We start from the raw sequence: 17365 nt of genomic DNA on the forward strand, positions 1-17365 counted from the left end.
AAGAACAGTACGTAGAGTGTCATTGAATGTGTTGGCCGAGCAGCTGCATGCAAACCTTACATCCCAAGCGCAATGCAACGCGTCGACGGAAGTGATTGGAACATTAATGATTTGGATGTGTGAATGAATACTTTTGCCAATATTTTTCTGTGTTGAATAAATTATATATAGCGGGTTCTCTGTAATCTTGTCGTCGATTAACACATTTGAAAACGCTTTCAAATGGTTTGGGCCTCGTGGTTTGCTCTCTGTTGTAAGGGCTAGGGCGGGGCTAGAGTTGTAGTTTTTTCAGACTGTACACAATGCCGGAAAGGAGTCATCAGGAGGAGAAGCAGCGGACTTTAAACATCATTAAGCTGGTCTCCCAGGTCGCAGACGACAACCTGAGTCTAGTGCGTGTGAGTGTCTACAGTCTGCCTTTTAAAAACTATCCACTGCTGCTTGTATTAAACCCGTTTCTCCCTGAAATTTTGCCCCTGCAATTTAAGCTCAGAGCTCTGTTTATTTCCAAGCATATGTCTCTGCTGAAATGAAAATAATGGAAATTAATAATATGAGTTGTGTACATATGAAGGCACAATATTAAGTGTTCAGAAGATAAGATACATTAACATTTTACTGATCCCAAAACAGCAGTGTTATAGTAGCAGAACACACGAATAGATGCACCATTAGAATAAAATAGAAGAGAAATAGCAATATAATTACTTTATTGATTACTGTACTTTCACACAGAGGAATTTTGATGCCCCGATTTCCTCCTTGTATTTACAACCACTGCTCATTTTATGGTTGGTAATTACAGCCTTTCACACTGTTCTTGGAGTCAATGTTCACAGCATCAGAGTTGGACTGAAAATACTCCACTAATCTAAAATATCCATCCAAAAACATCATGTGGGCAGCACCCATTGACAAATGATGACGGAATAACACAAAGTGTGCAGCAACACATGAATATAGTGTATACAAATGTATATACCCATATACGTCTCTCTCATAAAATGGTGGACACAGGGTGACGCCTAGAGGACGCTGTTGGCTGGACGTTTTTGGTTGGTGGAAGATTCTCAGTTCAGCAGTAACATGGAGGAATTTAAAAATTCCAACGGCAGTGCTGTGTCAAATCCACTCATACCAGCCCAACACACTAAAACACGTCACCACATCAGTGTCACTGCAGTGCTGAGAATGTGTGGGTGTGTGTACACAGAAATTATGCAAGATGTTATGTTAGATTTCAGAGGTAGCAAATGTCCATCCATATTAAATCACCTTTTTGTTTGTTTTTCCTGCAGAATATCAGCACAGGGCTTGCAGTGGCTGGAGTGCTTGTCATTGCAAGAAGCATTAGATTGGTATCATTCATACTACTCACTACTTTCTCTGAAAGTCCAATCTTATTTGTTATTCTAGATGCTAAGCACCTCACGCACTCACTCATTCACATCCACTTGTTTACTCACTTCTTCACTTTTATCCAGCTGCTCCAAAGGTGTCACAATTTAGGGCTTCATACTAATGACAATTTTTCCAATTTTGCAAAATGATACCTTCTCTGCTTGGTTTTTTGCTTTTCCACTAGGCAAATCTGGTATCTGATCCCTGAAAGCGGGTATTTTTTAGTCCTTGCTTGTGCCTGTTTCCAAGCGTGATTAGTAGGGCCTAAACGTGACATGTAGATATTACAGAGCGCTGACTGGCCAGAGTGACATGTCTACACCATGAAATGCAGACCTCCAGCTTGTAAATGCAGAACAACTTGCTTGTAAAATCTCCAAGTTAGAGTAGCGATTACATTGGTTTTTCCGACTCAACACCAGCTCATAAAACTGTGCCATAGGGTTCTGAAGAGGTTCACATGCTCCTTAATTTGCTGGGCGAAGAATAATCCAGTAAGAGCTGGATGGAGCAACAAGAAACAAAAAAAAAATCTACACTGATCTGTCTGAATTGGGATGCGGAGCTGTGTTCCGTTCCAAAGCACAACTACACACAAAAATGTATAAACCACACTTAACATTACTGCTGCAGTTATAGCTTCCAAAGTCATCAATTCCCTTTAGAATGGTGTTTTGCGACATCATTGGCTACATTTCGGGGCAGGGGGCTTTATAGTGGAAAACCAACCAGGGACCAAGCGAGCAGAGTTGGGTATAGGTACCATGCAGTGGAAAAGCACCATAGATCAATAAGAAATCAAAAAATGTCACAGTATAAAGTGGTCTGGAGTGTTAAAATGTGTTGTTAGGCTGAGCACTACATTACTCAATGAATGAATATTAATATTCCTGAATGTCTATTCATGGTTCTTTCTTTTTTCTTTCTTCTCTTCAGTTGACCAAGTTCAGCTCTCCCTCTGAAATCCCGGCTCGCTTCATTGAGAGAAACATCGCCATCAGAGGAAGGGTGAAGAGTGTTACTGAGAGAGGGCTAGAAGTGGAACACATCCCAATATATGTGCCTGTAGTGTCGCCCCTGTTGATTAAATGTAAGATGATAGACTTAACCCGATATCTCAGCTGGAGCCCCAGTTAGCTTAAAACTAGTTTCTGTATTGGGATTTTATTTTCTCTCAGTGTAATGAGGGAGTTAATTCTGCTGAAACATCTGGTTCTCCCTTTGCTAATTAAATCAGACATTCTGTGTGGCAAACATGCACGTTTATAAGATTTTGTTTCAGTCCTCTATGATGATATCATAGTAAAGGGTTAGAAGAGAATGCCGCAGTGTATATTTACATTAACTTTTATCCATAGCCTTAAAGAGGGTTTAAATGATTTAAATAAGCTTTTCCCAGCTCTGTGTAAACCAGAGATCAGCTTTTATTGCCAGCTAAAATGAAGATAAAAGGATTAGTGCTTTCAATCTAAATTGATGGATATGTCTGACTAGAGTATATATCCCATATGCCTCCGCCTCATGTATTTTAACACACAGCATCAAATAAGAGTTCATTTCATTCTTAATTTTTCCTAGAAAACATATTTTAACCAGTCAAGTAAGTTTTAATAGGTTTATGGTTACAATTTTTTTGTTTCATAGTATTAAAAATTAAAATGGCCCTTTATTCATAAAACACCACCTAATTTGAAAATAGCAAGTGAGAATAATTTATTCATTATGCATTTGTTCATCACTGCATTTGCACGAGGAAAAAGCATTGCAAAAACATGTGCATAATATTGTATCTAAAAGTATGTGTGAGTTTTGGTTCTCAATCAGTGGTTCTCAAATTTTTAGACCAAGTACCACACATTATCAAACCAAAACCTCTAAGTACCACCTATGATTTTTACAACAGAAACATGTGCACCCCTGGTTCTTCCTCTAGGGTCATTAGGCAAAATCTTGCTTGAATTTTTGCATGTTTTTCTTGCCTTTTTTTGAATGCTTAACACAAAATTACCTAAAATAATTACTAAAAGGTATAGAGAGAATACAAATAACTGGGCCTAAACTGAACATTTTAAACACAATTATACATTTATGAGGACATATAAGATTCATGGGCAATAAACGTTGCGAAAGAGATAAAAAAAACGAGAAGAGGTCAATATAATATCAGTTATGTGCTTTAATAGGCTACACGTGAAAAGAATGTGGCGCTTGGGGCAGGTGCTCACAGCGGCTCTCTGCACTTGTAGTAGATGAAGGAGGCGCATCGCTGTGTTAAACCTTGTTTTAGGGCTGTAATGGTGTGAAGAATGGCCCATGTTTTCCTTCAGCCTATTTTTTTTCTTCTATTTTGTCTTCACGTGTACAAAATCGTTGTTTAGTTTTACTCTATTTGGACTTTGTCCTTCTGGGCTTCAGAGTATTTCTCGGGCTTGGCCTTGTAATCAACTACATTGAATCAAGTATGTTGTATTTTTCTACAAAACAAATTAATTTCTTTGGGGCTTAATTATGAAAAATGTGAAACATGTCATTTACATATAAAAACTTTTTCAGTTATGAATAAGTATTAGTTGTATTCGTAGTAGTAGTAGAAAAAGTAGTCCTTAATTAAGTAGTAATTTTTCGAGGTTATTTAGATTATTTAGTGATTATCAATGTGTATATATATATATATATATAAATAAATTATTATTATTAATATGCAGACATTAAATTACAATTATACATTGCATAAAAATGCTTTAAATTTATTTGCACACATAATAAATCCTAGACACCCCAACCTAAGGAATATTTTATTATTATTTTACAGTTTTTGCCACACTGTAGAATTATAGTTTATTGTAAATATGTTCTTCAAAAACCATCTGTGCTTGAGATTCCAAATGATTATAATTGTCCTCTCTTGCTAGGTACATAGGGGGAACACTGCATATTTTAACTAATGTAACAGAATTAATAAACACTTAATTTAAACAAAATTATCATTTTAAAAACTTTAAAAAATTTAATTAACAGAACAATAAAAAAACACTTTAAGAACACATTTTTAAATTAAAATGCCTTTAGCTATTCATTCATCTGTCTGACTTTTTGAGTGGAGTAGTTATGTAGTCTGTAGAATAGTGTATGTGTCAGGGCCCTTTCACTGAGACATACAATAACATAGTGTGGTCCCTTAGCATCAGGTTAGTGTCATCCTCCATGATCTTGTTTGTGTAAAAACATCCTTTTTCTAAAAGCCTTTTGAAGGTGGACAGCTATAAGCTTTCCTGGTCTTTTCACATTGCAATGGCACTTTGAACTGCACTTATGATTTTTAAAGGGTCACAAAGGTGACTCAGCTTGAATTACTCTTTTTTTATTTTGCCCTTCTCCTCGTCTTGCAGACCAGTCCATGGTCCCCCTGAATGTGTGTCTGGCTGGTGTAGAGCTGACTCCTCAGGGCAATTTATGGCTCTCTGAAAGACTCAGGCCTGACCAGGTGGTGTGGCTCCGGCTCATCAGCTGTCAGGACAACCTTCTGCACTGCCTGGTGTCTGTGAACAGGGTGGGTCAGAAAGTGTCACAGGTTACTACACACTGTAAATACAGATCTACTTGACCGGTTATGGACTTTTAAACCCCCTATAGGATCTGTTCAACAAAGCAGGATTTGTGAGTGAGTAAAGCCCATAGTTGAGGACTGCCCAGTAGGAATGTCACTCATCTATTTTCCTGTTTGACACATTTGACCTGAGGCTTAAATTCTGTGGCTGAACTGGGAAATCCTGCTTTGCGTGCCTCCAATAACATTTCCATGTCTCCAGTAAATATCTTCAAAACATCTTATAATTCCCATAATTTAATCAATGCCATGATTTGATTGTAGGCCCATGTATTAAAACAAGAAAACACACAAACCTGAATTTGAGCTGTTGTTTAGTTATAAACAGTCTTGTGTAGTTGCTGTCAGATGTATAATAGTAATAATTACTGTGTTTTTTGTTGGACATGGTAGTGGAACATAGAATAAAAAACAGGCTAAGGGTGCAGCAGGTGCTTATATGTATCTGTCCATTTAAAATGGAATGGGAAACTTATGATTATGGAGTCTATGAGAGGTGAGTGTGGTATTTTGCTTAGTTCTGTGGCTACTGCCTGTACAACTGTGATAGACTTAAACCTAACATTATATTAAGTAAACAACTTTAATTTTAACATTGAGAGGTATCACACTGCTGAATGTTTTGTTGCTCTGTTAAAGGCGTAGTTAACGATTGTAATCAAAAAAGACTTATAAAATTCAAAGAATATTTTGCTAGCTCTAATGTTTGTGTGCTCGAAACTGGATATGCTTTTTCATATAATTTAAGGTGGAAATGTTTTGGAAGATGGCAAACTGCATTAATGAAAGTGCTACAAAACTAAAAAGATTGAGAAAGAAATAAGTTTCTTTGCTAATTCAAATGGTGAATAAAAACACACGGAAAGGCAAACTTCAGCCACATACAAACAACAGCCGTTATTATTCCTCAGCTACCGTTCCACCTTAAAAGACGCGGGGCTTAGAGATGCGTTTCTCTAAAATCGTAGACATTCCCTTTAAAGGAGCAATCTCTAAGATATATTCTGTACTTAGTCATAAAATATCTAGGGTGTGAGATCATAGATTAAAGCTAAAACACTGCTGCCTCTGATGTCCTGCCTGTGATCCCGCCTTCTGTCCAATCACAAATGGTCCAAACCCACCGACGTTGCCAGGTCTACAAACATGAGTCTTGCAGCCATGAAATGACAAGGTGAACAGAGTTAATGTTATATTTTACTGGACCCAAAAAGCCCCATTGCCCTCTAAAAAATTTCCCTGACCAGAGACAGAGTAAAACGAGAGGAAGTATTGGCCTTGTGTTTGAAAGGGGAGACATTTTAGAAGCAACATCACTACACAACAGAACCAGAGCTGGCTAATATTCTCCTAAACAGGTAACAGCAAATCATTTCTGAAAAACACTTTTCTGAAATACAGATGCCTATGTATAGATTTAAAGGAGTAAACCCCATAAGTTGTGTGTTTTATATAAAGAAAGTTAGACATAGCAACATTTGAAAGATGTTAGGACTGTGTTTTGTGTGTTTTATATGAAGAAGGTGAATAACAACATGACTAAATGGTGTAAATACCATTGTTTGTTTTAAAGAAATTGAGGCAGCTTCTTGAGTGTTTCTCTGTGGTGTGTGTACGTGAGTGTTTTAAACAAATTAAAGAGTAAGAATTGTGTTTGAAAAGCCTTGCATATTCACCTATTTAAGGTGGAATGGAGAAATCAAGCTTGGTCGTAAACAGCAAATATCGTTTCTCAGATTCATGTGTGTTTCTCTTTGGTGTGTTTGGGTGTGTGTGTTTTAAATACATTAAGGAGTAAGAATTGTATTTGAAAAGCCTCAAATTCACCCATTTAAGGTCGAATAGAGAAATCAAGCTTGGTAATACAGCAAATATAAGCGTTTCTCAGATTCATGTGTGTTTCTCTGTTGTGTGTGTGTTTTAAACAAATTAAGGAGTAAGAATTCTGTTTGAAAAGCCTCACATATTCATCTATTCAAGCTTGGTAGTACATAGCAAAGATAACGCTTAAACTTTGTGCCACCAGCATTGTGAGGGTAGACGTGTGAGACCAGCCCACTGTTTCTTTTTGAATTGTCAATAATACCAGAGTATAGAGTCTAAGAATAAGCAAAAGCAAATTGTCACATTAGCCAACTTGCTAGCACAACAGGCGATGATGGGCAAACAGGGGGCCTTTCTAACCACCCAGTGAGCAAGGCCAGGTATGGTCTCTAGAACTTCTGGGATTGAATGGCTGAAGTATCCCCAAGATTCTGACCTCCTATGATCTCTTGTGTTACTTTACCTTTGCATGGTACCTACTTGACTCAACTTGGCACACCTCTGCACATTTTTCAGCCCTGCTCCTTGGTTGCTTTTCAATTAGCATAGCTCCCCTAGAAAATGTAGCTTGTGATGGCATAAAACCTGATCTGTAATGGAAACAATGGGCTTTGGAAACCACAACAGCAGCACAGTCAGTTATAAGGTCAATGCTAAGACTGCACCACTTGGGATTTCATCATACTCTTTATCTACGTATCCGTTTAAATGCTTAATACACAGTAAACAAGTAAAATATGCTTTTCATTCTACAAAAAACAGACTGTAGGCATTGTATATAAAAGATCATTTATATGTAATAAGCATTGTTTTCTCTTTCCTTGTAGGGCTTCCTGTTTGTCTCCAGTGTTAATGAGGAGATCCTGTGCCTAGGACTGGGCAGGACAGCCCCACTTCTTGGTCTGGACCCTCACTCTCGTCTAAATTTAAAGCTTCACAGACGGCTGCTAAGGTCTCAGCTGAAGGCTGAGAGGAAGGGGGAAGGCCTGTGGAGAAAGGAGAGTCTGAGAGAGAGAGTCTCGCGCATCCTCAGCAAAAATATGGTAGTAATAACCATAAAGAGAGCACTGAAGTGGATTTCAAGGGTAAAGGACAGATGAAGTCATTTTGGAGCATTTCTTCACACAGTGTGAAGGACAGCTGTTGTGTTCAAATGATATAGTAAACAAAAAATTGCCAGAAATGAAGATACATGTTTTTCTTTGAACAGTGCCAATATACACATACCATGGCCACACTTACAACCATGTTAGTGTCACTGGTATGATCAAAGTGGTGTACCACTCAAATAATATCTGGAAAACTGTGGTCCGGTGGTTCGAAACCTATCACCAAATAAGGTAGAGGAGGGATGATGCAGCAGATGAGCTTCACAAAACACAGTTTCTAATGGGAACCACAGGCTTTGGAAACCACTACAATGGTAGCGGTAACATTAGCTTGGAAACATACATGTACCAGGTTGCAAAATGGCCTAATTGAAAAGCAAAACAGCCAAGTAGAGCTTAAAGGCCAGTAGTCATTTGAACGATCTGTGACAAAGATGGCTACATGTGGGTTAAAATGATACTAGAGATGAGTCATTTCAGAATATATTTAGCAATTTCTAGCACATGACTTTTTGTGCTTTCTGATAGCCAGGAAAACATTTAGACCAGTTTTTTGAGTAATCATCTTAGCCTGCTGAAGAAGAGTAAAGCTAGAGCCAGTTCAATGGAGAACTTCGTTCTGCTTAAAAGATTCAGTTCTACTCTGCCAGAGTGCCTTAAGGGAAATTTCCCATCTTCCTCTGATTCCTGAGACTGCTTTGAAGCAGCCAGTGTTGTTAAGTTGGTATCTGTTTTTTTTTCCCTCCCCCCTAACCCATGTTAACATTCAGTATATACACTGTGGCAAGTGATGCTGCTCAAAATCTGTTTTCAGTCTTGTTATTAACTGCCTTCCACATCCATCCTAATAGTTCCTCAGCATAATCCTGATGACAGATCCTTTTTGCTTGATTATCTTCATCTAATCATATCCCACAATTTTCCTGCCCCCCCCATAGAAAAAGGAGGGGGATGGTATACATTGTCCTAGTGACAAAGCTGATGGGGGTCTTCTGGTGCACCCCCAAGAGACAATAAGGTCTGGGTGTGTAGGGGGTGCTTTTGCCATGGAAACGGCACCTCTAGTCCATTAAGACAATGTGCAGAGAAGAGGCCAGTCCCCTCTCATGGTCCTAGACGCCTTAGACTACAGGAAACCTAGGAGAAAGCTGAGGAGAATGAAGCAAAGTAAAGGAGGGAGGAGAAAGGGATTTCAGCAGATGCTTTCAGAAATGTTGAAAACTGCTGTCCAGATCCAGAATGGAAGCAATAGCCTTTTAGCTTTGGAATTTATTTATTTATTATTTATTCTAAGTGACGTAAATCATGAATTTCCCTGTTGTTCGTATATAGAGGTAGGCACAGACAACCTCTTGAACTGCAGGTTTATGTGTTTTTGCATGATTTAATGAGCTGAACTAATCCTTATGACAGGCATTCATACATTCTTTTTCTTCAAACAAAAATCAAATTTTTTACACTAAAAGACAAATAACAGAACTATGTAGGGATGTGGTTGAGTCTTGTTAGGCCACCGAGTTCAGCACAGTACTGTAGCCCTCCTGGTGTGTTCTGGGCTAGGAGGGGTTCTTTAAAAGCTGATGGAAGGGAAGAGCTGATTGTTGCTGACTCATTACAGAGTGTGCATATTTAAAAATGAGATTTCATGTTATGACTTACAGTATGACAACTGTATTTACAATATTACAAACTTTAATGTGTTTTTGCCTTTATTACAGCCATGCCTGTTGAGACATTCTTGTTGTTTTTCAAAGAACTTTGCCTATGTTGGTTGCGGTTTCTACTTTTTTGTGGCCCTATGGACAGTCAATTGGTCTGATAAAACAAGCATCAAGGTATAAATAGCTAACATGGCATCAGCCATGAAGGATTTGTAAGGTCCTGCCACTTTCAAGATAAACCATAAAGTCCTGAAAAAAGTTGTAAATAGTTCAGAAATGCATCTAGATCTAAGAAACCTCAATAAATACATCCTGTAGAGTGGGTTTTAAAAGAACAAAATATTGAAAATACATTTATTAAACCATCTATTTATTAAATTAGGACTGGTCCTTGTGCAGAATTGTTCTGTAGAAAGCCTTATGTACCTTCTGAAATATTCACCATATAAAATTACACTAGACAAACAGGCTGATCCTAAATTAGTTCTTGTGGTTAAATGGTCCGTTGCCCTCCAGTGGGGCTGTGAGTTTATTTTAGCTGCTGGAAAATGGACAGGCTGCAATGATTGGGAGTAAACATAAGGAAAGAGACCATCTTCTTTGGTGTTTGTTGTGTACATGAGAGCAGCGACTGTGGCAGGTTTGTTTGCCTCTGATTGGCCACGTGTTTTGAACCATAATCTGTATAAAAAAATATTGTGATCCTGTGCCTGAACTGGGTAGACTTTGAACTGAGACTGAGCGCCTGACCAAGGCAGAGGGAAACTGTGGGAGGGATTGGAGGATGGTGCCATGAAGGATGGAGTCATGAAAAGACTCTGTGGAATGCTTGGGTAAATGTTCCCTTTGTCAGTTTGGCAGAGTAGAGGAGTGATAGAAAGATCCTCACTCCTCACTCACTTGGATCCTGGGGAACTTGGCTGCTTCCCTGAGTTCCAGAGTTGTTAAATTAAAAACTGCCAAATGTCTCTTCATTTATTGAAGTTTAATGTGGAATTATTTTATTTACAAATAAATTGTTGCACTGTCATTCTCATTGAATTAATGTTATTCTAACTTAAGTATAACAGAAAATACAGTTTCAGTAGCATTTATTTATTTAATTTCATTATGAATTAAAAAAAAAAGATACACACACACACACATATATTACAAATGAACCAATATCCACATGAAGTATTTTGTGTACTGATTTGTCAAGATTTTTACTATATATTTACTATACTACATATTTATTAGTAATACTGATTGATGAACTTTGGTAGCACTTTTCTTTATATATTTTATTTTTTTTTATTACCAAACTTGTTTTATAAATTAATTTGATATTATTATAATAATTGTTGTAGGCATAGAGACCACCCCTCCAAACTGCCTGGAAGGTAAATGGTATAGAAATAGACATGTAACATGTATTAGCCATAAAGGCTAATGTATTGTCCCTCATTATTTTTCCAGTTTGGAAGGTCTTGCTTTCAGGCTACAGCTACACAGCTGAGATTTACGGTGTGTTTCATGAGACGTCCCCATCCCCTACCCATAAGGCAGTGCTATACACTTTCTCGTGTGCCAAATCCATTCCAAAGTCTCCACCGCTGGTTTTCCTGCTGCTTTCCTCGTCAAGGCCCGTACAGTTTGAATGGGAGCTTGTGCTGTTACCCTGCTGCTGCTGCTCCTGCACTGAGGGACTGAAGTAAGTGCAGTAAACACGGTCTTTTCCATACACACACCTGGGTTAAAACAACATTGGAAACTTTGTAAAACTTGGAGTAGGAAACAATGATGTCATATCTGAAGGAATAACTTTGTCAACCGAACAGATTAATCAGAAACAAGTGCAGGAAACTAAGTCAGTTGGCCGTTCTTTGTTCAGCAGGTGCATTATTGCTTTTTTCTTAATGTATCGTGGTTGTTTTCTCAAATGTGTACGAATTCTCCTGTTTTTAGGGTATAAAGCCGACAATAAGTACAAGCTTTAATTGAGTTTTCACTTTTGTTCAGTGTTTCAGCTCGGTCGTATGCGTAAATATGGGTTCCCTTGGTCAAAATTTAAATTAAATGTTTTATTGTTTCTACTAATTGAAAATACCTTAACACGTTTTAAATAAATTGAGAAGAAATTGTTCTCTCTGATTTGCGTTGTTATTTTCCATTTAAAAAGAACAAAAACTGGACGCAGAAACTGTTGCATACGACCGTTTACAGTCCGTTGGTGCACATTTATCTCAGCTCAGTATCATACAGTCTAGTTTTCTTCTCGTTTAAAATGAGCTTCAGTTGTTATTTTAAGGTTTCATGTAACATCACACAAAACTATCGTTCCCAAAAGTGCCATATTAAGTTTACTCCCGTACCTAGTGTAAATGATACAAATGAACATTTAAAGCCAACTGCTTTCCTGTGTTTATTCGTCGTGTCTTTGGTCTGACAAAATCTCCTCTTAATTAAAACCGTTGGAGAATGAAACCAAGTCCATTCCTGTTGTTTATTTGTTTTTCCACCCGTTTATATCTAACCCCGCCTTCCTGCGCTGGGATTGGTCGGCGTTTCCTTCCCAGAGCCGTATTCGGCAATCTGGGCGTAAGAGGAGGGGCTTTCCGGAATATAGGCGGACTACAAACGTCTCATTCGTCTCAATCCCGTGTTATAAAACTTCTCGGTATTACACTGTGAACAAATTAATCAAATGGGTTGGTACCCAATGTACCCACTCATACAAATAATTGAATTTAGGCGTTTCAGTCACTTCCATGGCCATTTATCCAAGCACCTACACATGCAGACTGCAAATATTTGTCAAAGAATGGGTTGCTCTCAGGAGCTTAGTGAATTCCAGTGTGGTACCATGATTGGATGCCACCTATGCCACAAGTAATACAACATTAATTGCAGAGCATTGTTTTGAAGGCTTGCTTTTGTTTTGTTGGGTCTTTGAGCTCCTACACTCTGTGAGTGAGCTGTTATGAAGGGATTATGTAGGTATTGCGTAGCCTTATGAATGTTGCACCTCAGTAAAGAGCCCTTTGAAAATTGTGCAATCAGAAGTGGTTCTTCTAGAAGTGGCTCTGGCATTGCTGTAACTTTTTTGGCAACTTTATTAAGAGTTTTGTGTCTTGTATCTTTTGCCACATGCTGCAAGTGAAGGCTATTCCTGCACTACAGTTAAGACCAGTTTACATTGTATTGATAATTACCAGGAGTGTTTACATAACCTGTGCTTGAATTGCTGTCAGCAGCCATTTTGAACAGTTCCACATGTTTGCTGTTTTATAGCTGTACACAAACACCTGCTACACATTTATCATTAAGTGGATATAGTTAATGTAGACATGTAAAAGAGGCAGGTACATTTCTCCTCCATGCTGTTTTAGTTGTGCAGTGGTATTGCATTTGCTATATAAAAACATGCAATGGCTGGCTTCATGTGTCCTCAAGGAAGAGTGTGCTAGATTTTATCGTTAGAGAGCTTTTGAATTTGAGACAGCTACAGTGTTTGAACATGCCAACTGTTTGTTAGATTGGTCTGTATATTTTAAAATAAAAAAAATCAACAGCAATTTTTGAAAATTAATTTATTTATATTAACTAACCGTGATACTACAGTTAGTGTTGCTGCCATAAAGTCTCCAGGTCCTATGGAAGATGAATGTATGACAGAGTAATATATCATCGCTGTCCAAAGAAAAACATGTATCTCCTAAATAGTAATTTTAAAGGAGAAGGAAAATGCCTTCTTAGCTTTTGGTGGAACTCCACTGATATGTTCAATAGATGTAGTAAACTAAAAATATCGTATTGTCAAATAATTTACCTTAGGGATTATATGGATGTGGATATGACTTAAAACTGCCTACAAGGGTTTTTTGCTGAGTAGCTATAGAACAATTCTCACAACAATGTTTACAGACACACACTGTTGGGGAATGTCCCAGCCTACATGTGAGACAATCCGGGCCCTGTCACCATGATACTTATACATTCTCTACTGTGGTTGTGTGAGCGAGTGAAGGAACGCTGGGGGTGAAATGATTCTAGTGTTTTCCATGTATCAGTTTGCTCTGTGGCTCTGGTCACTGAATTATTTAACCCTTTATTCTAATGCAGAGTGTGTTGAATTGTATCCTTTGTGTTTTCTATGTCTCTGTAGACACCAGTAACTCTGAGACTTGAACCCAGAAGCTATGCTCTTCCTTCAGCTACATGCCGAAGCTGAGACTGAGAGCTTTTGAAAATATGCTTCATGTTTCCAGAAATATAAGAACACAAGCAAATGCTACAAGGCCTTTTTGTTTCAGACATTGTTTGCTATTATATGAACTGATTCAATGCAGAACTTCTTTTGTGCCTTTGTGGCAATAGTGTGAGGTATAAGGATCATTCCCTAGTTTAAGAGCAGACTTTCAGTGTTAATACATGTTTATGTACATGATACACTTTTGAGACTATATTGCATATTCTCAGAAAAAAATGAGTTAATTTGTTATTTGTGTCTTCAGCAGCTTTAGTAAGAGACCACGATTACACCATATTTAATTTATTCATTCATTGTCTGAAACTGCTTATCCAGAGACTACCCAGAATCACTGGGCGCAAGGCTGAAACACACCCTGGAGGGGGCGCCACTCCTCACACACTAATATACTCACATTTTTGAGGTGCCAATCCACCTACCAGTGTGTATTTTTGGGCTCTGGAAAGAAACCAGAGCACCCAGAGGAAACCCACGTGGACACAGGGAGAACACACCAAACTCCTCAAACCCACAACACTGGAGTTGTGCGACATTGACACTGCCTACTGCTCCACTGTGTCCCCCACACCATAATTCAATGTAATTGCATTATATGTAGTCAAGCCTGAAATTATTCATACCCCTGGCTATTTTTGACTTAAATTTACTTTTATTCAACCAACAATTTTATTTTTGACCGGAAACGACACAGGCATCTTCCAGGAGATAATACGATGATGTACAAGAGGCATCATTGTGGAAAAAAATATTTCTCAGCTTTTATTCACATTTGAACAAAAATGGCATGTCCAAAATTATTCAAATCCTTCTCAATAATTAATAGAAAAGCCTTTACTGGCTATTACAGCAATCAAACGCTTCCTGTAATTGCTGACCAGCTTTTTGCATGTCTCCGCTGGTATTTTTGTCCATTGATCTTTAGCAATGAGCTCCAACTCTTTGAGGTTGGAGGGTCTCCTTGCCATCACCCTGATCTTTAGCTCCCTCCACAGATTCTCAATTAGATTCAAGTCAGAACTCTGGCTGGGCCACTGCAAAACGTTAATGTTTTTGTCTGCTAACCAGTTCTTCACCACTTTTGGTGTGTGTTCTGGGTCGATGTCGTGCTGAAATGTCCACTGGTTCCCAAGGCCAAGTTTCTCTGCAGACTGCCTGATGTTGCTGTTGAGAATCTTGATGTATTGCTCTTTTTTCATGGTGCCATTTACTGTGATCCAGTTCCCTGGTCCATTGGCTGAAAAACACCCCCTAAACATTAGCTTCCTACCACCATGTTTGACAGTGGGGATGGTGTTCTTAGGGCTGAAGGCTTCTCCTTTTTTACGCCAAATGAAGGACACATCATTGTGGCCAAACAATTCAATTTTTGTTTCTTCCTCTAAAACAGAAGACCAGAAGTCTTCTTTTTTGTCCAGATGAGCATTTGCAAAGGACAAGCGGGCTTTTGTGGAGAAGTGGCGTCCTCCTTGGTCTGCGTCCGTGGAACCTAGCAGTGTGCAGTGTCCGTTGGACTGTCTGCCTTGAGATGTTGCCACCAGCAGAGCCCAGATCCACCAGGATGGCCTTGGTGGTGATCCTTGGATTTTTCTTCACCTCTCTCAAATCAAATCAAATCAAATTTATTTGTATAGCGCCTTTTACAACTGACGTTGTCACAAAGCAGCTTCACAGTTTCAAAACAGAACATTTAAATCAAATCCCAATGCAAGCAAGCCGAAGGCGACAGTGGCAAGGAAAAACTCCCTCGAGGCTGGAGGAAGAAACCTTGGGAGGAACCAAGACTCACAAAGGGGACCCATCCTCCTCTGATCAAACTATAGATTGAATTTTAAATGATCACTAATGAAATGTCATTATTCTACATAATAATAATAATAATGTGAGCAGCTGGTCTGGTCTGGTCTGCAGGAGAATCCAGCAAACAATCTTCCATCAGTGGGCCACCATTCTTTCAGAAAACAGTAAAACAGTAAAGGGAAGCAGTTAGTTTAGTTGAGTGCAGCAGAGAATAAGAGCATGTGAATATTTTCTTTAGTGTAGTGACGGATCTGACTGTAACAGACTGGGAGTAGGGAAACCAGAAGGAGCTCAGGCAAAGACATCCTTTCGCTCCAAGCTAGAGAAATTCTGAGCACATCATCCAGGTTTACCCTGATTCTCCATGTCCATGAGTTCCTGAAATGACAACAATTAAACTAGACAGAGGTTAGTTGCCAAAGGCCAAAGTGTGTTTTGAGCCTAGACTTAAACATAGTGACTGTGTCTGCGTCCCGAACACTAGCTGGAAGATTGTTCCAGAGCTGAGGGGCTTTGTAGGAGAAGGCTTTCCCCCCCGCTGAAGTCTTATGAATTCTGGGTACTAGTAAGAGGCCGGCGCCCTGAGATCTGAGTAATCTTGTTGGTTCATAGTTTGTGATGAGGTCTTGCAAGTATTCAGGGGCGAGACCATGTAAGGATTTATATGTGAGTAAAAGAATTTTGTAATCAATACGGAATTTAACTGGAAGCCAGTGAAGGGCCGAAAAGACTGGGCTGATATGATCAATTTTTCTAGTTTTAGTGAGGACCCTGGCTGCAGCATTTTGAATTAACTGGAGTTTACTCAAGTTTCTGCTGGAGCATCCTGATAAAAGTGCATTGCAATAATCTAATCTTGATGTAATAAAAGCGTGAACTAGTTTTTCCGCATCTGGGAGGGATAAGGAATTTCTTAACTTAGCGAGGTTCCGAAGATGTAGGAAAGCTGTTCTTGTAATGTTACATATATGCTGATCAAATGATAGATCTGAATCAATTATAACACCCAGATTTTTAGCTGATGAGCTCGGAAGAACAGGGAAGTCAAAATTATGTATTAAGTCTGATACCTTATTTATAGCAGGTTTTGGACCTAGAAGGAGAACCTCGGTTTTGTCGCTGTTTAGCAGAAGGAAATTGTATGACATCCAATGCTTCACTTCTTTAACACAGTCCTCCATTTTCTTTAGTGTAGGTTTTTCATCTGGTTTGGCTAATATGTATACCTGTGTGTCTTCTGCGTAACTGTGGAAGGTAATGCCATCCCTGCTAATAACTCTGCCCAGTGGCAGCATGTATAATATGAATAGTAAAGGTCCTAAAATGGAGCCTTGGGGAACTCCAAATCTCATTTTTGTATGAGTAGAAAAAACATTATTTACGTTTACAAATTGATAGCGATCTGTGAGGTAAGACTTAAACCATGCTAGGGCCGTTCCTGTTATTCCAACCATGTTTTTTAATCTTTCTAGCAGAATAGTATGATCAATTGTATCGAAAGCTGCACAGAGGTCTAGTAGAACTAGCATGGATACGCAGCCTCGATCAGAGGCGAGAAGAAGGTCGTTTGTTATCTTAACTAAAGCTGTTTCGGTGCTATGGTGTGGCCTTAAACCAGATTGAAATTTTTCATATATGTTATTCTTATGCAAGTATGACCTAAGTTGTTGGGCCACAACTTTTTCTAAGATCTTAGATATGAAGGGAAGGTTAG

The 17365-nt window shown here is 38.7% G+C and overlaps 1 protein-coding gene across 2 annotated transcripts; it reads left to right on the forward strand.

Annotated features, from left to right (window-relative positions):
* Positions 1–38: 38 nt before the first annotated feature.
* c18h3orf33 (c18h3orf33 homolog (H. sapiens)) lies at positions 39–11592 on the forward strand. 2 transcript variants are annotated; one of them, XM_066685393.1, is made up of 6 exons: positions 39–398; positions 1299–1358; positions 2338–2491; positions 4791–4951; positions 7660–7917; positions 11061–11592. In XM_066685393.1, exons 1-6 carry the CDS (start codon positions 303–305, stop codon positions 11292–11294), a joined length of 963 nt encoding a protein of 320 aa, XP_066541490.1. In that variant the 5' UTR covers positions 39–302; the 3' UTR covers positions 11295–11592. The 2 variants fall into 2 exon arrangements, with proteins under 2 accessions (XP_066541490.1, XP_066541492.1); XM_066685395.1 differs by lacking the exon at positions 11061–11592 and having other exon boundaries at positions 61–398; positions 7660–10522.
* Positions 11593–17365: the final 5773 nt, after the last annotated feature.

The sequence above is a fragment of the Hoplias malabaricus genome, chromosome 11 (assembly GCF_029633855.1).
Source record: "Hoplias malabaricus isolate fHopMal1 chromosome 11, fHopMal1.hap1, whole genome shotgun sequence".
Classification (NCBI taxonomy): Eukaryota; Metazoa; Chordata; class Actinopteri; order Characiformes; family Erythrinidae; genus Hoplias; species Hoplias malabaricus.

Excerpts from the sequence above, each read along its gene's own strand:
- c18h3orf33 (XM_066685393.1), top strand. The coding sequence starts at position 303 with ATGCCGGAAAGGAGTCATCAGGAGGAGAAGCAGCGGACTTTAAACATC. Across the intron at positions 1,359-2,337 it reads TTGCAAGAAGCATTAGATTG|TTGACCAAGTTCAGCTCTCC; the intron begins GTATCATTCATA and ends TCTTCTCTTCAG. Across the intron at positions 7,918-11,060 it reads CACTGAAGTGGATTTCAAGG|TTTGGAAGGTCTTGCTTTCA; the intron begins GTAAAGGACAGA and ends TTATTTTTCCAG.